Source organism: Festucalex cinctus, chromosome 5 (assembly GCF_051991245.1).
Source record: "Festucalex cinctus isolate MCC-2025b chromosome 5, RoL_Fcin_1.0, whole genome shotgun sequence".
NCBI lineage: Eukaryota > Metazoa > Chordata > Actinopteri > Syngnathiformes > Syngnathidae > Festucalex > Festucalex cinctus.
This window is the reverse complement of record NC_135415.1, coordinates 11,856,037-11,877,920: the sequence shown is the minus strand read 5'-3', so window position 1 is coordinate 11,877,920 and position 21,884 is coordinate 11,856,037. Positions and strand designations below refer to the sequence as shown.

The following is a 21,884-nucleotide window of genomic DNA, read 5'->3' as shown; positions in this document are numbered from 1 at the left end:
CCCCCGTCGGAAGGCATGTCGGTTTTGGCCGGGGAAAGGATTTACCGGAGAGACCCTGCAGGTCTTTGAGGGTGACCAGGTTGGAGCAGACGTGCTGCTGCCGGTAGATGGACTCCGACAGCAGGAAGTGGAGGTTGTGCAGGGGCATGGTGGACACCAGGGGGAGCATGCCATCCTGGTGAGGGATCTGCACCGAGATGTGGATCCTGGACACAATTGTACGTTTGTATGGTCAACAACAAGGGGTGGGAAAAGTTTTTTGCTTTTTTTTTTTTTTTTTTACCTTGAAGCTGATTCAAATATGTATTTTTAATTTAATGTATATCATACAATAATTAGTTAGTTATTGTAAACAAAACAACTCTTTCTAAAATATGTACTAATACATGTCACATTTTAATTCAAAATTTTATTATTGTTAAACTATATTTATTGTAATTTCACAAACACACATACATTTAACCGTTTAATTTTGTGATTTTAAATAATAAAAGAAAAATAGTAACACAAGTTTCATTATGAAATGAAATTTAAAAATAAAATTTTAGGTAATATTATATATATATATATATATATATATATATATATATATATATATATATATTAGTGCTGTCAAACGATTAAAATTTTTAATTTGATTAATCACACTTTTAAATTTTGATTAATCACGATTAATCAGCTACATTACTTGCGTATTCGCGTAATATAAAATAAATGCAAAATACCATAATATTTTGACATTAACGCATTTTATTATCTGAATGTCATTTGTCATGCATGTATTGCTCAAAACAGCATCATATCAATTGGGTGCAATTCAGCAATTATTAATTAATTAAATGCAAATTACTTTTGCTTTATCTAAAGTCCCATTGGGGTGTTTTTTAAAGCGAAATTTACCACCGAGCACACCAACTGGAGTCACCCCGCTCATTTTGGAACAACAGGCATAGGAAATGCCGTGCATTGACATCATCACTGACCTGCGCAGCCTTCAATGTAACCATCCGCGGTTACGTTCAAGGCTCAAGTGCCGTCAAAAAAATAGTGCGATTAATATGTGATTAATACGTGATTAATGCGACATTTTTCTGTGATTAATTAATCTGTTAACGCTTTAACTTTGACAGCCCTAATATATATATATATATATATATATATATATATACATTTTTTTTATTTATTTTTTTTCCCCACAAGTGTTTATTGATTTTGAATAAAAGAAAAAAAATGAATAAAATTACCGGTAAAGCATATCTGATATTTATTTTATATATATAAAAAAATTATAATAATTACATTATTTATGAATAATACCATTTAAAAAATGAGAACAATTATTTTATTTTTGAAATAAGGTATTTTACATGCTGCAATTGGCTGGCAACCAGTTCAGGGTGTACCCCACCTACTGCCCGAAGCCAGCTGGGATAGGCTCCAGCACCCCCCGCGACCCTTGTGAGGAAAAGCGGTTAAGAAAATGGATGGATGGATGAATATTTTACATGATTATATATTTTAAAAAAAATCAACCTCATCTGAAAATGAACCATCTCATCTTTTTGTTTTAATATTCAAACTTGGCTCCTGCGCAAAAAAAGTTTGCAAACCGAAAAGTTGTCGGTCACTCACCGGTTGGGATGTTCTTTGTGCTTGACGTCCAGATATTTGAGCGTGGCGACGAAGGACTGCGCCTGGAAGCCTCGCGCGGTCCCGGTGGTGACGGGCGTGTGGCAGATGGAGCCGTCGGTCCCCACGGTGGCGATGTTGCTCCGCAGCGGCGTTCCCAGGTGACCCGCCTTGTCGCGTGCTTGCGCCACGCAGCGCACGTGGAAGCGGCGGCTGAAGTAGATGCTGTCCAACACCTGACAAGCACAATTGGTATGGAATAAAAAAAATAAAATAAAATGAATTTGGACTGCCCCAAATGTTTTCGGGTGGTCTCACCATGTGGTTGACGCCGGTGTACGGGGTGGTGTCTGTCACCGTCTCGAAGGGCGAGCGCGCACCGTTGGTGTCGGTGGGCGCCGCCACCTCCCAGGAGAAGTGCACCTGGCTTTGGTTGATGCCCGCCTCCTCGCAGCGTTCCTTCATCAGCGGGTACTTGGGGTAGTGCGGGTCGCAGGGCGTGACGCACGCCAGGGGGTAACCCGGCGAGGGCGTCTTCTTGCTGCCTTCCTTGGTCACCTCGTGGACGTGGTCGTAGTCGGCCAGGGAGACCACCTGGGGACCGTGGCCAGTTTTTTTTTTTTTTTTTACAGTATACACCCAGCGCTGGTTGATTTTAAAGTACAGGGAGTCCTCGAGTTACGTCGGAGTTGTTCCTACGCTAGCGATGTAAGTCGAATTTCCCCATTAAAGCCAATACTTACTTCAAAATAATTTGCATAAAAAAAAATCTAAAATACATTACAAATAAAAAAAAAACATGCTGTACTTACCATTACTGTTTAGAGGTGGATGGACTGCACAAGCGCTAGAGCTAGCTAAGGGCTCAATCGCGGACGAGGGGAACAGGACGAGGAGCCAAAATGGCAGACCGGGAGTAACCGTTGTAAAGTCGAAAAGGCTTAAGTCGAGTGCGCCTTAACTCGAGGACTCCCTGTTCTTGATCAATAGAATTGAGTCCACAGGCAAGTTTGATTTTTCCCCCCCCCCCCCCCCAAAAAAAGAAAAAAAGTCAAGATTTTGTTCGAAGAAATAAACATGCCTTCATATTTTTCTATGCTCTGTATGTTTTGCTGCTCCATGTGCACAAAGTAGCAGTGACACAAAGGGTTGTTATGATAGTCATTAATGCTCACTTATGTTAGCCCCTTTATGGTATTTCCCATTAGCATTAGGCTAGCAGACTATTGTTAGAGCTGATGAGATGGGTTGGTTGAACATTTTTGTTCTATGCCCCGTTTGTTTGTGTTGCTGTTCCATGTTTGTTTATCTTCTTCTTTTGTAGAAGGCTGAGTGTTGAAGTTGAAGTTGTTTGTAGGGTTAAGTTTACTGTAACTACAGTGCTAATTTCCATGACCTGGTCTATGACATTTCACATTATATGTTAGCATTAAGCTAGGAGATTTAGTTAGATAAAAATGTTTGATTTGGTTGAACATTTTGGTGCTTATGCTACATTCGAGGATGGTCAGAAGTCGGACTTTTCCGAGTTCAAACCAGGAAGTGTGTACGGGAACGTCCCCTTCAACTCGGAAATTCCACCTGCGAAGTCGAAAAAAAAAGAAGGACCCCGACTCCTCTGTCGGACTATGTGACGTCACTCTACAATAGCGACCACAGACCACAGTGAATGGTAAAACAATTTACTCAAGTATAAAACTAGATAGCCTTCTTCACTCATAAATATTTGACATAACTTCACGTAACGCAACGTACGTGACAGTATGTCGCGATCTCCCGGTATGAAATTATACTATTTAATTGTATGGAATGCTTATGAAATAAGATAAAAACAATAAATGAAGCAAAATTCTGAGAAGGTAAGTTTGCTGGAGGTCAAAATGAGTTTTAAGAACCAAAATAAAAAAAACAATTTACCACTATCCGTCATTTTGGTGGGTTACTTTTGCCTCGAATGCTTTCAGGTCGGAACTGGGAAAAACCAACTCGGATATATCAGACATCCGACCATCCTCCAATGCAGCATGAGGTTAGCCACTCTTACATGTTAGCATTAGGCTAGCAGACTATTGTTAGAGGTGATGAGTTGGTTTAGTTGAACATTTTTTGTTGTACGCTCCATTTGTATGTGTTGCTGTTCCATGTGTGTCAAAGTAGAAGTTGTTTGAAGGTTTAAGTTGACTGTAACTTGAGTGCTAATGTCCGTGAGATTGTCTGACATTTCACATTACATGTTAGCATTAAGCTAGCAGACTTAGTTTGATAAAAATTATTTGGTTGAACATTTTGGTGCTTAAATCTACGCCGGAACCTCCAATTACTCCATTACTGTAACATCTACAGTACAGTATGCTAATTTCAGTTCGCCTTTCTAAAGTGTTTTGCATTCTGTTAGCATTAAGCTAGCTAGCATACTCGTTTTGATCTGACATAGTTCAACATGTCAGATGGCAGCACGGTAGTCGAGTGGTTAGCACGTCCGCTTCCCAGTTCTGAGGTCTCCGGTTCGAGTCCAGGCTCGGACCTTCCTGGGTGGAGTTTGCATGTTCTCCCCGTGCCCGCGTGGGTCTTCTCCGGGTACTCCGGTCTCCTCCCACATTCCAAAGACATGCATGGCAGGTTAATTGGGCGCTCCGAATTGTCCCTAGGTGTGCTTGTGAGTGTGAATGGTTGTTCGTCTCTGTGTGCCCTGCGATTGGTTGGCAACCAGTCCAGGGTGTCCCCTGCCTACTGCCCAGAGCCAGCTGAGATAGGCGCCAGCAGCCCCCGCGACCCTTGTGAGGAATAAGCGGTCAAGAAAATGGATGGATACAACATTCAACATTTTGTTGTTTAAATTCAAACTGCTGAATTATATTCTGTTAATAATACCAATTTTATAGCACTGCAGCTTGAAGCAAGAACACTGACTCTTATTTGAAGAACTTGTCTTTCTTTTCTTTTAGTGATTTATCCAAAAGTTTCTCATCGCTTGACCGCGAGTGAGTGAGAACACGTGCTGAGGCATATTTTACAAACGCGTCTTCTAGTACGTTTCAAAGTGATTTAAAAATAAATAAATAAATATTTCCTCTGGATATCACAGGTTGTCTCCGCATGTTTTCCTTACAATGGGCGGTGCCGGAAGGATGAGACTGCCGGCGGCTTCCTGGTCCAGAATGGTGACGGTCGCCGTGGTGATCTCGCCCAGCACCGCCTCCACGGGGTCGTCGGGGCCGAGGACCAAGGAGAAGGACTCGTGCCACTCCCTGTCCTCATTGGACACGATCTCCACCTTGAAGAGGACGTGGTCCATCCCTGACGAGATCCGACATGTCAACAACACACCGAGAACATTCTCAGAAGCATTACTCGTGCTTTTTTTTTTTTTTTTTATTTCCCACCAGGTGTGAACTTGAGGACCCGACTCTTGGGGTTGTAGTCCACTCCGGACTGGGCCGAGCCGTCTCGCGTGCTGCATCGGACCTTGGAGGTCCGGTCCAGGTCCCCACGACGGACCACTTTGACGTTGAGGACCTCCACGCCGTCCGGACCGGGAGGCTCTCGCACCTGATAGGACCCCTGCTCCAACTCGATGGTGGGAGCTTGAAATGACAATTGATTATTTTATTTTTTTTTAATGTATTTTTTTTCCCAACTCGATGGTGAGAGCTTGAAATTACAATTAGTTTTTTGTTGTTGTTGTTTTTTTTGTCAATTTTTATTTGATAACAGATTAAACTTGTAAAAAATTAAATAGTTTTAACAAAAATAAATAAATTAATGCTTAGTGCAACATTTAATGTTTAGGCTTAGTATTTTTTTTAAATGTGGAGCCACAGTAACAATACATTAATATTCATATTTGTAATGATTTAAATTTAACAAAACATTTTTTTTTTTTATGTACTAGTATCACCAAGTAAGAAACAACTAAGTACATAGTAATAAAAATAAATAATAATTATTCGACAGTACAAAATGTTTCAAGAAACTTTAGAAATTTCATTAGGTAAATATAAAAATTATATAAAAAAAAATGTACAATTTAAAATTAAATGAAAGTAAACAATGGTAAAAAAAAAAAATATATATATATATATGTATAGCATCATACGTTACAAAAGTAACAGTCAACCTTATTCAATTAACTATTGAAAAATGCTAAATTATTTTAAAATCCCTTTTAAAAAGGAAATTTCAATAAATTAATAATTTAAAAAGAAACTAATGAGAATGTTGATAACATTATTAGGGAAATCAAAATGAACATTTTAAAATGTATACAAATATTTGTTTTTACGGATTTAAACAACCTCACTCAATTTATTTTACATTATTGGAAAAATGCTAAATTATTTTAATATCCCTATTAAAAGGAAGTTTAAATGAATGAATAATTTAAAAAGGAAACCAATGTTTTAAAATGCAGACAAATATTTGTTTTTACGGATTTAAACAACATGTTAAAATAGTCATTGTTTTTCAAGACGATTGTAATTTTTATTTCAACTGGTACAGTACACTAATATTCAAGTTATTCATTTATTGAAATTAAACAAGTGAAAAGTTCTTTTAAACATATATCAGAGTGAAATCAAAATGAAGTATTAAAAACACAGATTATGGTTATATTATTTCCAATGTTGCAAAAACATTACTAGCGCTTAAAAATGCAATAAAATGAAAATAAAAACGAAAATATAATAATTTAATAGAATAATTATGAAATTCATTAGTTCCTAATCTGTTTTTAAGTTTTTAAGTAACGTTTATTGTTGTGTTGTTGACCCTTGCGAGACCGCTGACCGGCATAAAGTTATTTTCCGCAAAAAGTTGCCATTTGCGCCACTCACCGTCTTCGTCGTTGGTGATGGTGACGGTGACGACGTCCCTCTCGCCGATCATGGCGCCGCTCCAGTGGTCCCCCGTCGGCGTCCCCAGGTGAACCTGGAACTCTTCTTCGGGCTCGAACACCGAGTCGTCGTTCACGTGGACCGTGCAGTTCTTCACCTGACGTGCGCGAAGAAACACTAACATGCGGTGGAAGTCGACACACCCCATAAGTTTACAACAAATCAAATACAATAATCTTTCTACCATAAGTTTTTTGATAAAAACTAATTCAAAACTAATGTGAGACAATGATAATAATGAGATAATGTGCTTGCACAAGTGTGCACACCCTCAAATAAATGTGGCCAGGTTCAGAATGAACCAGTCAAAAACGAAGGGTAACTAAGTAGATAACTAACAACATAATGCTACAAACATACCAAAACACATAAAAAATATGTGAAAACATTTTATCGTTTTTTTTTTGTTTTTGTTTTTTTGTTTTTGCTAGAGCATACAGAAGGCTTTGATGCAAAGAACGGTTGAAGAAATGGTAGTTATTACATAACCGGCCAGCAGGTGGCAGCAGAGTACAAGAGATCAACCAGGGCATGTTGCAACAAGCTCTTTTTGCCATTGTTTTCACCCGGAATGTGAATGATGATGAAACTTAGCTATATTCTAACGCTAATTGTCGCAAAACGTAAACTGATAGAAAGATACGTTTTTTTTCCTGATGACGTTAATCTTTATATCACAAAACAGGGGTGTGTAGACTTTTTCTACCCACACAGCTTCAACTGAGGCAAGCGTGTGGCGGGGTGCTTACTTACCTTCTCCCCGCGCAGGAAAGTGATGCGCGACTCGTCCACGTTGGGGCGCTCGCGGAAGTCGTCCATGACGGCGGCCGACATTGTGCGTGTGAAGCAGCGCGCCGCCGACGTGAAGGACAGGTCGCCCGTGCGCACCACCGGCAAATGCAGGTCGCCGTCGCGCTCCTTCACCGTGTAGGCGCTCTTCTCAAACTGCATGCTGGGGACTGAATTGCAAAAAAAAAAAAAAAAAAAAAAAAAAAGCATTGAAATACAATAATGATACACTTTTTTTTTTCTTTTTTTTTAAATTAGCAATATTTATAATTGAACAATTGTTTTTGTTATACATTTTTATTTTTTATTTTTTTTTAAATTAGCAATATTTATAATTGAACAATTGTTCTTGTTATACTTTTTTTTTTTTTTTTTTTTTTTAGGGCCCGAGCGATATGCATTTTTTGGCAGGAAAAAAATACCGATTAATCTGCCGATTATTTATTAAAAATATATATATAAAACGCATAAAATGAACCCTTTCCCCAATTCCTTTTCAATGGGTGCCACATAGGCACAAACCTTCGCTAATAAAATTCTCTCTTTAAATTAAAAGTCCATAAAAAAAATCATGAAGTATACAAGGTTATTGTATATATTTATGTGTCAATAATAAAACCATTTTTACTTGTTTACAACTGAATTTTGAGAAAAGAAAGTCTTTGAATCCTTGAAATATCAACTTTATCATATAATACAACCTGAAAGGACAATGATAAAATAAAAAACAATAAGTGAAATTAGAATAGAATAAACTAAAATAATAACTGAAAAAACAGAATACTGACTGTTCCTGTGTGTTTTGGCCTCTTGGTGGCAGTGTGGTGCCGTGCATCCATTGGGCTACACACTTAAAGTGAGTACAGAAGAAAGTTGCAATTGAATTCTATTAAAATACCTCGTTTTTTCACACATTGGGAAGAATTTGTGCCTTTGTTATCTCATCGTGTGGGTATGTGTTCCCACTAGATTTGCGTGTGGATATTTGTTATTTGAAGGAAAAACACTCCCGAAGTCGATGCTAACTTCCTGTTAGCATTTGCTAACTTCCTATTTAGTGCTAGGCTTGCGATGTTTTAAAAACGAAGCATGTTTTGTTATTAAATATGCAGTGGATGTAATTCTTAACGTTGTGCGTTTAGTTTTACAAACTGCGGTGTCATGAAACAGCTTAAAGGACGCTTGTTAGGGACAACAGAATAACGTACGCTACACACTTGCTAGTTGTTAATGCTCTAGCAAGCACAATGGTGCATTCAGTGTACTTTCACAGCGTCGGAAACTTCAGTTTTCTTCGATAACTATAATATCACGATAAAATAAATAATCTTATAATGTTTGAAGGCCAATAATCGGCGTCCGATTAATCGGTCAGGCACTAACCTTTTTTAAAGATGAAAAGTGCAAAAGAAGAACGGGCGTGGACGTACTGTCCTGGAACGTGTCGGCGATGACCACGCTGGCTTCGTAGGGCTCCTGCATGACGGCCCCTTGCGGAGAACTCAGGAAGACCACAAAGGACTCGGAGCCCTCGATGGACGGATTCTGGACGTCGTCCAGGATGGTCAAACTGCACGTCTGCCGGGAGAAAAAAAAACTCAATCACGCAAAGGCCGACCGACGGGTTGGGCCGCTTCCCCCCTGAGCGAGCCGGTTCTGACCTCCTGGGTTCTCCCTGGCTTGAACTCCACCTTTTTGGAGCTGGGGATGTAGTCCACGCCGGGGCTGGCCGACGGAGGGTCGGCGGGCCGGGTGGCGCACCACACTGACGTGACGGAGGACAGGTCGCTCCCGTGGCGCAGCACCGGAATTTCGATGGTGCCTGTTGGACAACACGGTCAACATGAAGAATGAAATCAATATGACCATAATGAGCAGGAGTATTTGGAGACAGCTCTTTGGAATACGTTTGGCTTCTAAGATGATCATATCTCCAAAAATAATATACACAACAGGTGGGTCAAAAATAACCCAATTTTGGGTCAAAATGGGACCGATCCACTACTGGGGTCAATTTTACACCACCTTTTTCTTTTTTTTTTTCCTTTCTAAAAAAATTAGTTTGTTTTATACAAAACAATCCAAAATTGTTTTTGACTTGAATGGACTCTTTGCACAGCTCGACTACTTCCTGAACTGAATACCACACCTTTGTTTCCTGTCTTTCATGAGTGGACAAACTGATTAATCCAGGTGTGTCTGGCCAATGTTATTGTAGTTACTGAGATCAGGCACACCTGGATTAATCAGATTGTCCACTCTTGAAAGACAGGAAATGAAGGAGTGGTGTTGAGTTCAGGAAGTAGTGGATTTGTGAAAAGAGCCCATTGGCCGGAGTAGCAGGTTGTTGTGTACATAAAAACAGTTGGCTTAAAAATAAACCAAATTGGGTCAAAAAGCGACCGGACCGATCCAACTTTTTGTGTTACTCTTTTTTTTTATTTTATTTACTTTGTTGTTGTTGTTGTTGTTGTTGAACATATAAAACAGCAACAAAAATACTGAAATTAAAATGAAAATATTAAAAAGAAAAGTTTTTTTTTTTTTTTTTTTTTTTACATACATGGTCATCATTAAGCACAGCTTACATGTTCATAACAATTATTCAATTAACTAATTGAAGAGCCAAAAATTGTTTTGCACAAAAAAAAATTACATATAGGGTTGTTTTGTGGCTTATTTGATTTGAACTTTTTGGGTTAAATAAAAAACCCAAAAAGTTGGGTGAACCTATTAACACAACTTTTTGGGTTATTCATTTAACGAGCTCAATAATTATGCAATTAAGGAATAATTATGCACAATTATTCAATTAACTAATTGAATAGCCAAAAATTGGGTTGTTTTGCGGGACCCAACATTTTGGGTTAAATGATTAACCAAAAACTTGTACAAAGAAAAAACGAATTGCGTTGTTTTTGTGGGTTATTTGACCCAACTTTTTGGGTTCAATAAATAACCCAAAAAGTTGGGTAAACCTATTAACCAAACTTTCTTGGTAATTCAATTAACCAATTATGCAATTAAGAAATAAAAATGCAATTAGGCATAAATAATTATTCAATGAACTAATTGAATAGCCAAAAATTGGGTTGTTTTGCACAAAAAAAAATAAAAAATTGGGTTATTTAATGAACTAATTAAATAATTATGCAATTAAGGAACAAATATGCAATTATGCATAATTAATAATTCAATTTACTGAATAACCAAAAATTGGGTTGTTTTGCACAAAAAAAATTACAAATTGGTTTTTGTTTTAGATAAGCCAAAAAGTTGGGTGACCCTATTAACCCAACTTTAACTTTATTTAATTAACTAATTAAATATTTATGCAATTAAGGAACAAATGTGCAATTATGCATGAATAATTATTCAATTAACTAATTGAATAGCCAAAAATTGGGTTGTTTTGCACAAAACTGTTGTTTTAAATAAATAACCCAAAAAGTTGGGTGACTCTATTCACCCAACTTTTTGGGTTATTTATAAGGTGAAATGAATAACCCACAAAACAACCCAATTTTGTTGCTTTTTTTCTGAGTCCTGTGCTATTATTTTTGTGGGCCATTCATTTGACCTAACTTTTTGGGTTAACTGAATAACCCAAGAACTTGTGTTAGTGCCTTTCTGACCCATTTGGGTTATGTTTGACCCAACTCTTTTTCGAACCGTGAACCGTTCTAAATTGATGCAATTTTGATGACAAAATAAAAAAAAAGTGCGGAGGCTACCGGCGTCTTCGCCAAAGGTGAAGGTGTCGTTGCCGAGGGTGACGGCGGAAGCGTCATTGGGCCCGTCGATGACCAGCTGGGCCACGGCCAGGCGGCCCAGGCGGGCGTTGTCCGAGGGCTCGGACAGCACCAGCTCCAGCTCCTCGGACAGCTCGTACTCGCTGTCGTCCACCAGCGTCACGTCGCACGTGGACGCGGCCACGCCGGGCCCCAGCACCACGCGGCTCTCGGGCCCCGCCCCGCGGCTCTTGTAGTCCGAACCCGACTCCAGGGCGTGCAGGCTGCTGCCCTGAGCCGACCTGGACACCGTGCGGCACAGGGCCGACACCGTGCTGGACGTGTCGCCTGGGTGGAGGACAACAAATAATGTTTCAAAATAAAGAACATTTCAACTCAACTTTATTTATAAAGCGCTTTAAAACAAGCATTGCTGTATATAAAGATCTGTAGATGGAACAGATATCAAGAACAATTCAGACATCGTAAGTAAGTATACAAGTGAATAAAATTTACACATTATTTTTTTAATTAATTAATTTAATTAATAAGAAGACTTAGGTAAGTGAACAAATAAATGAATAAAAACAAGACATAACATTTAAAAAACACCCAAACTGTATTTACTGGGGACAGTTTCAACGTTGGGCACAAATTTTAATGTTATTTTTATTTTTCAATAACCATGATTTTATTATTTTTTTTCTTTAAATGAATTCAACTATTGCTCAAATAAAATGTCATTCAATCAAATATATTTTATTTTGTTTCTGAAATTATCCAACTTCTTTTCTAAAATATTTGGCTTGAATCAAATTAATCAAAAATAAAAAACAATACTGTCTTTTTTTGACATTTCATAATATTAAAATATAATTGAATTAAAACAATATTTTAATTTATTAGTTATTTTAAAAAATCACTTTTTTCCATTTTACTTGATATAGTTTGATAAAGTAGAGTTGGTACCTTTTTCAATTAATTATATTTTATTATCAAAAAATGTCAAAAAGACAGTTTTGTTTTGTTTTATTTTTGATTATATTAATTTGATTCAAACACAAATATTTTAGAAAAGAAAAAAAAATATATTTGATTCAATGAAATTTTATTTGAGCAATACTTGAATTCATTAAAAAAAATAATAAAATGATTATTTAAATTAAAAAAAATATTTTAATTGATTAGTTATTTAAAAAAATATATGTTTGTATTCATTTTATTTGATATAGTTTGATAAAGTAGAGTTGGTACCTTTTTGATCCATTATTAAAACAGTTTTGAGAGCGTAACCAAAATGTTTTGTTTTGTACAAGATAACCCAATATTTTGCGTTTCTTTGAGAGTTATTTATTTGACCAAAATTTTGAGGTTAAACGTGTAACCCCAAAAACCAAAGAGTCACTTTTTTTGACCCATTTTGGATCATTTTTGACCCAAGTAGTATTTAGGGTGTACCTTTCCTCTCGACGGGCACACGCACGACGCCGGCACTCTCGTTGGCGTGGAAGGTCTTGCGGGGGAACTCCAGCGTGGGCTCGTCCTCGGTGTCGTTGATGTTGACCAGGGCGCGCGTGTTGGCGCCCAGCAGGGCGTAGACGGGCATGCTGAGCTCCACGTGGAAGCTCTCCACGCCCTCGAACAACGCGTCATCGTTCAGCGCCACCGTGCACACCTTCACGTCCTCGCGCTCGTCAAACTGCACCTGGGAATGAAAAATTCAGTCCAGAGGAAATAAGGCAGATGACATGAGGATGAACTCAAACCTAATAAATCAATCCATCAGAAAATAAAATAATTGGAAAAAAAATAATTGAGCAGGTGAAATATCAAAATAAATAAATAAATATATATATATATATATATAAAGATAAAAAAAAAAGGGAAAACCCCCATGAGTATAAAAAAAGCTTAAAGATGGAATTAAAAATACAACAAAAAGCCAGTAAAATACATTTAAATAAATAAATAAATTAATAAATTAATAAATATATAAAGAAAGAAAAAATAAATAAAGAAAAAAACTAAATGAAAAGCAAGTGGAATGCAGTGGAAGTGTAAATATAGAAAATATAAAAGTACCCATGAAAGCAAAAAGCAATTCAAAAACTAACACTGGTGAAATAAAAATAAGATAAACAGAATTATAACAATAAAAAACAAAAGACAAAACATAAAACAAGCCAGTATAAATATAAATAAAATAAAATATAAACAATTGAGAAAAAAAATAATTGAGCAGGTGAAATATGAAAAATAAAAAAAAAAAAAAAAAAAAAAAAAAAAGGGGGAAACCCCCAGGAGTATTAAAACCCCCCCTTAAATATGGCATTAAAAATACATAAAAAAGAGCCAGTAAAATACAAACAAATAAATAAATAACATAAATGAAATAGGAAGTGGAATGCAGTGGAAGTGTAAATAATATAGCAAATATAAAAGCACCCACGAAAGAATAAAAAATTAAAAAATTAACATTGGTGATATAAAAATAAAATAAACACAATTATAACAATAAAAACAAAAGAAAAACATAAAATAAGCCAGTATAAATATAAATAAAATAAAATATAAACAAAATAAAATCAAAATACAATAAATAACAATATAAGCTAACTGTAACCCTAAATAAAGCAGTAGGACTTAAAATAAGTAAGTAAATAAATAAATAAATGAATAAATAAATCTTGTGGCGTCTACCTGTCCGGCGTACTCTACGTAGTCGTACTGGCCAGGGCGCGATCCCACCTCGCCGCCAGAGGTGGCGCTGCCCTGCTCGGTACGACACAGCACGATGGCGTACTGGTTGAGGTTGCCCGTCCGCTTCACCGTCACCGCCACCGTGCCCGCCTTCTCCGACACGTTGTAACTGTAGCCGGAAAATAGTTGCGGTCAAAACATTTTCAAGTCCCCGTTTAGATTTGCGTACCTTCAGTCTGCTACAATCTTTGACATTTCCCTTCACGAAAACTGATGTTTTGCATTGAAATGATTGTTTAATATATGACACAAATATTTATATTTAAATAACAGTTCATTTTACTTAAAATTACAAATATTTTTGTTGTAGTTTTAAAACATATTTTGGATTTTACATTTAGTAAATCAAAATTTCAGGCTTTTTTTTTTTGCTTCCCCAAACTGTTATTTTTTATATTTACAAAATGAAATGTATTTATTTTTAATTAAAAATAGCAAACAATTACTCTAATATTTCTGATTTATTTTAATTTTACATTTAAATAATTTTAAATTACATTGCAAACTTATTTTCATTATCTTAGCTATGTTACATTTTCTAAATAAATAGAAAAAATAATTTATTCAAATTGCTAGTATTGTTTAATTTGAAAATGTTAAGATATTTAAATCCATTTTCACACCTTTTCATTTCCGCAGTTGCAAAGATTTAAATAGATTTAATTGTATCTAAAAAATGTTTTTTTAAGCGCAATTCAGAGCTATTGTTTGCTTGAAGTGATGTTACACAATTTAAATATTTATTATGTTGGATTAAATATGTACTTCAAATCCAATAAAACAAAAAAGCGTAAACAAGTGTGTGTCCGCTGTTCTAGTTGTGATGCAAACCTTTTGTGCTGGAAGCTGATGAGCGACCACTGGATGTGGAAGACGTTGTCGCGGACCACGTTGGGCTTGCTGTCCTTCACCAGGAAGTGGAAGTTGTCCATGGTCTCCTGCGCGCTCTCCTCGTGCAGCACATAGCGGATCAGGCCCAAGTTGACGTCGGCTGAAGGGTTCAAACGGGTTCACAATCTTAATTGCTTACGTTTGAAAATGGTGTGGATTCGCGACATTATCAAGCCGAAACGTTTTTCGATTATCAGATTGTCATTTTAGAGTATATATATAAAATACTGAATGGTTTGAAAAGAGCCCTTTAAGACCTTTAATTAAAGGTATGAGTCAATATGGTTTGTTAAAATGTAACAACCTTGTTTCTGATGCATTCTGACCTTGGTGACTTCAAAGTTAAAGGTCAAATGGCACCATGAATGAATCAGGCTGGCTTGGCTACAGTATCTACTGCCAAGATTAAAGACAATCAGACGAGAAGTGTCCGTAATGTTTGTGGTTTTGCGTTTTATGAATTTGGCCTTCATGTGACCTTGACTTTTAAGCTCCGCCTCCAAGCTCTGACCTTTTGAAAAGGGCTCCAACTTAATTAAGAATCTCTCTGCTCAAATTTCAAATGTTTTGGCACAAGACTTTTTAAGCGGGATCGAGGGCAACGTGGCGGCGTACGCTGACGGTCAAAAGATTGGTCGGCGCCACCTTGCGTGAAGGCGCCGACGCGGGCGCCGGGTGTCGCTTTGTTCTCCAGGAAGCCGCGCTTGGGCTCGCTGGTGACTTCGTACACCAGATGCTCGTCGTCCGTGTCTGGGTCCACGGTCAGCAGCTCCTTCTTGGTGATCAGATTGGTCGCCTGCGGAGGACAAACAATACAAGCAAATGTGAAATTGGGTTTAAAAAAAAAAAGAAAAAAAAAAAAAAAAAAAAAAAAGAGCTCCTCTTGTTTATACCAGCAAGGGGTGCTGTAACACAACCATTGTGATCTTAACTGAGCCTCATTGCAAAGAAGAAATGACAAATGAGGGTTTCTAGCCAGGATTAGGGTTTCAAGATAGATTTTAACACTGGATTTTTTTTCTTTTTAAGTCATGGTTAAAGGTTGTGCTTTTAAAGAGATAGTAGGGTTAAAATTACACTTTTAAGCTAGGGTTAGGGATTGAAAGCCACGTTTTGAGCCTTTCAACAAGAGCTATGGTTTTTAACCTGGGATGAATTAGAATTAGGGTTTCTAAAATGATGACATAACATGTGCTAGGTCTCTCAATTGGGGTTTCAACCCTGGGTTAAGGTTTTAAACAAGGTTTAGGGTTCCAAACATGGGGTTTTCAACCAAGGATAGGGTTTCTCTTTTTCGTCGACTAAAATTGCTCTTTTTTGTCGACTAAAATTTTTGCTGTTTTTTTTCCTCGCCTAAAATTTTTGCTCTTTACTTTTGACTAAAATTGATCAATTTTCCTCGCCTGCAATTTTTGCTCTTTTTTTTTCCTCGCCTGCAATTTTTGCTTTTTATTTTCGTCGACTAAAATTTTTGCTCTTTATTTTCGTCGACTAAAATTGCTTTTTATTTTCGTCTACTAAAATTTTTGCTCTTTATTTTCGTTGACTAAAGTTTTTGCTCTTTATTTTTGTCGAGTACAATTTTTGCTCTAGTTTCGTTGGCTAAAATTTTTGCTCTTTATATTCGTCGACTAAAATTGCTTTTTATTTTCGTCGACTAAAATTGCTTTTTATTTTCGTCTACTAAAATTTTTGCTCTTTATTTTCATTGACTAAAGTTTTTGCTCTTTATTTTTGTCGACTAAAATTTTTGTTCCTTATTTTCGTCGACTAAAATTTTTTCTCTTTTTTTCCTCGCCTAAAATTGCTCTTTATTTTCGTCGACTAAAATTGGATTAAAACTAAAATACAATCAGATAGCTAAATTATGACTAAAACTTTAATTATCGTCAAAATACTACACCTAAAATAAAATGAAAATTTCTCGTCAAAATGAACACTGTTACGAACAAGGGTCCGGGTACGAAATTAAGGTTTCAAGCATTTCTGACCTTGTTTTCCATGTACTCCAACCACTGCAGTCCCAGGTTGGTGACGATTCGCGGCGTGCCGTCATCCACGGGAAGAATTTCAATATTGAACTTCTGGGGTGCTGCTGTCACAATCTAAAAAAAAACCCAAACCACCACACACGCACGTTTATTTTTGAATGGCCTTTGAGACTGCACACGCGTGGGCGCGTACTCGCCTCCTTGCCGTGGCGGTCGCGCAGCACGAAGAGCAGGTTGGTGCCGTCGGCCAGCGTGAAGCTGAAGCTGTCCTGCAGCGAGTTGGAGCCGTCGTGGTTGTAGCTGATGCGGTTCTGGTAGACGTCGTCCATGGTGAAGGTGGCGGTGGGCCGGTAGTGCTGCCCGTTGGCCGTGCGCTCCACGGCGCCGTGGCGCGGCGGCTGTACCACTGTGAACACGATGGACTCGGCCTACCGCCAAACGACGGGAGAAGTCAGACACTTTCATTCTTCCTCGGTACCTGTCACACATCCCCCCAAAAAGCCACCAACCTCTGTGTCGGCATCGGTGGCCTTCAGCTCAAACTCGGTGATGGTTTTCCTCACGCCCTCCTGAACGCGCATGCCGGGAACGTGGAGAAGAGGGAGCGAGTCGTCCACGGGTCTGATGGTGATGTAGAACGTTTGCGCCACCTGGAGACCGCGTGAAAGGTAACACACAATCGAGGAAGAGAACATTTTCGACCTCGTACAATTTCAGCTATTACTTTGAATAGACATTTGCTGTTTTAATTTACTACTTTTTAATAGCTTTACTTAAAAATAAATTACCTTTGCTGAATACAAATGTACTTCTTACATTTTTTATCTATTATCTTTTAATACTACTTAAAAAAAACGTACCTTGTCAAGTTTCACAAGTTTGACATTTTCCTTTTAATGGACTTCATTTTTGCTGTTTCTATTTTTTAAATACCTTTAACATTTAAAAAAAACAAAAAACAAAACATAACTTTCAATATATTACTTTTCAAAACCAACTTAATTTTATTTTTAAATGCACTACCTTTTAATATAAAAAAAACACTTTCATCACCTTTAAATTGTCTTATTTTCATTTTTCATTTACTACCTTTTAGTACTAAAAAAACAATTAAATTACCATTTAGTGCTAATAATAAAAAAACTATACCTTGGAAAATTCCAAATTTCACACATCCCACGGCAATAACCTTAAGTGGCATATTTTCTTTTGTACGCAATATTCACTGGCGAGTTGCTACTTTCACATTTTTAATTTGTACGCTTTACTTTTTTTTTTTACTTGCCCTTTTTACTTTTATCTTTTTGCTTTTACTTTTTTTTGTTTTACTTTTTTCTAATTAAAAATACATTTTACACATATTTTAATTAGTGCTGTCAAAGTTAAAGCGTTAACTAATTAATTAATCACAAAAAAATATCGCATTAATCATTGTATTACCACAGATTAATTACACTATTAATTTTGACCGCAGATTATCCTTTTTAGCCAACAGTGGATGGTTACGTTAAAGGTAGCTGTTGGAATGTGAGCAATAAACATAACTACATGCATTCAAGTAAAGCATTTAATAAATGTTTACATATGCCGTAGTTAATTTTTTCCCATTTTAAATTATGTAAATAATTGACTAGAAAAAGCAGGATGAGCGTGTGCAGTAGATATAAATTTCTGAAGACGTCCTCATAACATTAAATGTCGAAAAAATTAACACATAACTGGTGCGCTTCAAATTTATCGGGCAAAATATGTTGGGGGGAAAAAGCCTTTTTAAGTCAGTGATTAATCACGATTAATCAAAATTCTGAGATGTGATTAATCTGATTAAAAAATTTAATCGTTTGACAGCTTTTAAAACTACTATAAAAAAATACCTTGACTTGACTTGTAAAATTTAATTTATTAATTAATTTATTTATTTTTAGTGTTTCACTTCTTTTTTTAAATGCTGTTAACATTAAATTTAAAAAAAAGTCGATTTATTACTTTTCAATACTTTGTACTTAATTTTTTAAATGTCCTGCTTTTTAAAATCACTTGTAACACAAAATATTTTAGTACTTACAAAAAAAAAGAAAATTGATTATATATATATATATATATATATATATATATATATATATATATATATATATATACACACATATACAAAAATATACCTTTCATATCAATAGCTATTACAGTGGTACCTCTACTTACGAAATTAATTGGTTCTGGAAGAAAGTTCTTAAGTAGAAAATTTTGTAAGTAGAGACGCATTTTCCATGTAAATGCCCTAATCCGTTCCAAGCCTCCCAAAATTCTGACAAATGTTTTATGAAGCATAAAAATGTATCAAAACATGGAACAAATACGTTACAATTAGATTATTGCACAATAAATGAGAATTGCGCATAATGTAAAAAACAAAGAATAAAAATGATGGTCATTTACCTTTTTTACTGCTTGTCCTCATCGTTTTTTGCCCTCTTTGGTTCATGTTCTCCTCTCTCAGAAGTGTTTATTTATTTATTTATTTTTAACAATCCTTCGGAAATGTCCAAGGCAAACATCATCTTAGTGAGCAAACGCCCGACTGGTGAACACTTTTTCTGGGCGATACTTTTAAACAAATTCTGAAACTTCATGGAAACTTCCGGTATGGCGAGGTATCTTTTTTCCCCAAAAAAAGGTCCGTCTCGTCGCAATTAAAAACTTACTGTGCCATCATCAATCATCAATTGTTTGAATTTTTGCACAAATTCGTCGGCCGTTCGTTCATATATTTACGAAAAACAATCGGAACACCTCATCGGCCGCGGGATGAACGACGAGGACGCTGTATAGACACCGATCTAGTATACGCTCATAGATATCTATGGTAGAGGTTCCTCTTAGCCAATGGGATGCCAGAAACATGCACAAACACCGATCTAGTATTTACGCTCGTAGGTACCTATGGTAGGAAATAGCCATAGCCGAAAGTATGTTGCGTTCGGTAATGCATTTTTACCTTTCGTATCTAGAAATTTCTTTCGTAACAAGAGGCAATATTTTCCCATTGAGGCGTTTCGTAACTCGAAAATTTCGTATGAAGAGACGTTCGTAAGTAGAGGTTCCACTGTACTGGCATTTTTTTTCTTCACGCTATTCACTAACTACTTTATAAAACTTTTTGGTATTTAAAACCATAAAAAACAAAAAAAACAAAAAACGCTTCATGTCACCTCGTTAGTGCCGTCTGACACTGTGAAGGAGAATTGGTCGGCGTGCTTTTCTTCTTGGCTGGTGTGAACATACTGGACGCTGCGGGACACCAGGTCGGCCTGCGTGAAACTGTCGATTCTCACGCCTGCAAGATGGAAAAAGGAAAAATCGCCTTTTATCCAGATTCAGACGCCTCTCAGTGTGGATCTTGGCTGAGAAGAACATAATACTACGAAAAATTCAATTTCATATGTTTCAGTACCTTTCAATTTTTGGGGTCAATGTCCGCTTTTCGGTCTATTTACTAAATAATAGAACGGGTGAAAGAGCGCTCTACTCTTTTTTTTGTTGTTTTGTTTTTGTTTTTGTTTTTGGTAGGTTTGGTGCTGATTTTGTGGCAGAAGACAATATTTTGCGGATCCAGAAAGACCAGCCAAATTTTTAAAATCAATTTGTTTTTCTTTTGTTGGATTTCAGCACTATTTAATATTTTCACCTTTTTTTCCTCCTTGTTTGCAAATCAATTTGCGCTTGCGTCCTCGTCCTTTTGCGCCTCCCGTCCTCCATCATCCTAAGGAGACAATAAACTCCTCTCCGACTAAAAAGGAACACGCTTGCTTATTAACGAGTCCATCTTAGAGAATAATCATCTCTAATTGTGATTGTAATGACGCCGCATCACTCTGCTATATAGTCACAAGAGGCTACAAGAGCGTTTTTTTTTTTTTTTTCCCCCACGTACGGTAATGAGCTGCAGCTGGGTGCTGAAATTTGCTTTTAGGGAGCGAAGAGATACTTCACATTATTTATGGTCGGCTTGTACCAAGGGAGCCAAATAATGAGATGTCGATTTCAAGCTGCTCGTTTTGAAAAACTTTGGAAGATAAAACAGTTGAAGTTTAAACAATTCTGAAACACTTTGTTGTCAATCTGTACTGTCACTTCATTTTCAAGCTTTTCAAAAATCTCGGAGATGTAAATCAAGAACTGGATTGATTCCTATTAATACTAAGATTGCTGCAAAAAATTTACTGTGTCACGTGTGCAACTCAAAAACACACGTGACGTCGCAAGCACATTTCCCTCAGTTATCTCGGAGAATGGAAGTAAGAAAGCGAGACTAAGCTAAACCCAAGACAATAAATACCCAACCGACTAACTATCAGGTTTAACTGTTTGACATTTATTAAACACAACAAAAAGCAGAGAAGACACTCAGTTCAAAGCTCGCAAGGAGAGAGGAGAGGAACTGACTGTTACAATTCAGTACTGCACTCTGAAAAAAATCCCCTCCTCATCCTCTCTTTTTATTTGGTTTCCACGCCCCTAGTTCCAACCCTTATAATGCAAAATGCAAAACATCGTTGAAACACAGTGTACTTGTTTGTCTATGTGTGTGTGCATGTGAGTGGAAGATTGCCGAGTACCTGTGTGGTCAAGTTTGCAAAAATTTCTTAACAGAAAAAAGGGCGGCCTCAGCAGACTGCCTCTAACCATTCTGCTGCGTTACATGTTCTGGTTCTTGAGCTTCTTGAGTCATCTTCTGTTAAGATAACATATAGCTAGGCTATGTGAGGCTGGCAACCAGTCCAGGGTGTCCCCCGCCTACTGCCCAGAGCCAGCTGAGATAGGCGCCAGCACCCCCCGCGACCCTTGTGAGGAATAAGTCGTCAAGAAAATGGATGGATGGATGGATGGATAGGCTATGTGAATGCGAGTGTGCAGCAGAGCAAAGCATTTTTCGTTGCAGCAAATGTATGATAAATTATATTTACAATTAATCGCAAATTTGATCTGTTTTAAATATACAATGAAAAAAATTCGTTCTAAGTTTTCATACTCTGAACATAAAAGTGAAAAAAAGAAAGGTTTAAACTAATAGAAATATGGCTGCATGTTTTAGTGATTGATACAGTAATTTCATAATACAGTTCCCTCGTTTTCCGCTGGGGTTAGGTTAAAAAAAAATACCTGCAATAAATGAAATTCGCAAAGTAGTTAGCTTTATGTTT

General features: G+C 36.9%; 1 protein-coding gene across 1 annotated transcript in view; it reads right to left on the bottom strand.

The window, feature by feature from the left end:
* The window catches only part of fras1 (Fraser extracellular matrix complex subunit 1), a 189,718-nt gene that overhangs the window by 12,322 nt on the left and 155,512 nt on the right, over positions 1-21,884 (bottom strand). The window contains exons 47-64 of the mRNA XM_077522572.1: positions 19,893-20,017; positions 17,196-17,336; positions 16,884-17,114; positions 16,687-16,800; positions 15,341-15,491; positions 14,636-14,795; positions 13,745-13,913; positions 12,503-12,749; positions 11,048-11,392; positions 8,975-9,135; positions 8,744-8,891; positions 7,278-7,483; positions 6,465-6,621; positions 5,013-5,213; positions 4,739-4,926; positions 1,948-2,223; positions 1,633-1,865; positions 46-206 (exon numbers count right to left, since the gene is read on the bottom strand). Of these exons, the coding sequence (XP_077378698.1) occupies positions 46-206; positions 1,633-1,865; positions 1,948-2,223; positions 4,739-4,926; positions 5,013-5,213; positions 6,465-6,621; positions 7,278-7,483; positions 8,744-8,891; positions 8,975-9,135; positions 11,048-11,392; positions 12,503-12,749; positions 13,745-13,913; positions 14,636-14,795; positions 15,341-15,491; positions 16,687-16,800; positions 16,884-17,114; positions 17,196-17,336; positions 19,893-20,017 (3,414 nt within the window). The remainder of the gene's footprint in view (positions 1-45; positions 207-1,632; positions 1,866-1,947; positions 2,224-4,738; positions 4,927-5,012; positions 5,214-6,464; positions 6,622-7,277; positions 7,484-8,743; positions 8,892-8,974; positions 9,136-11,047; positions 11,393-12,502; positions 12,750-13,744; positions 13,914-14,635; positions 14,796-15,340; positions 15,492-16,686; positions 16,801-16,883; positions 17,115-17,195; positions 17,337-19,892; positions 20,018-21,884) is intronic.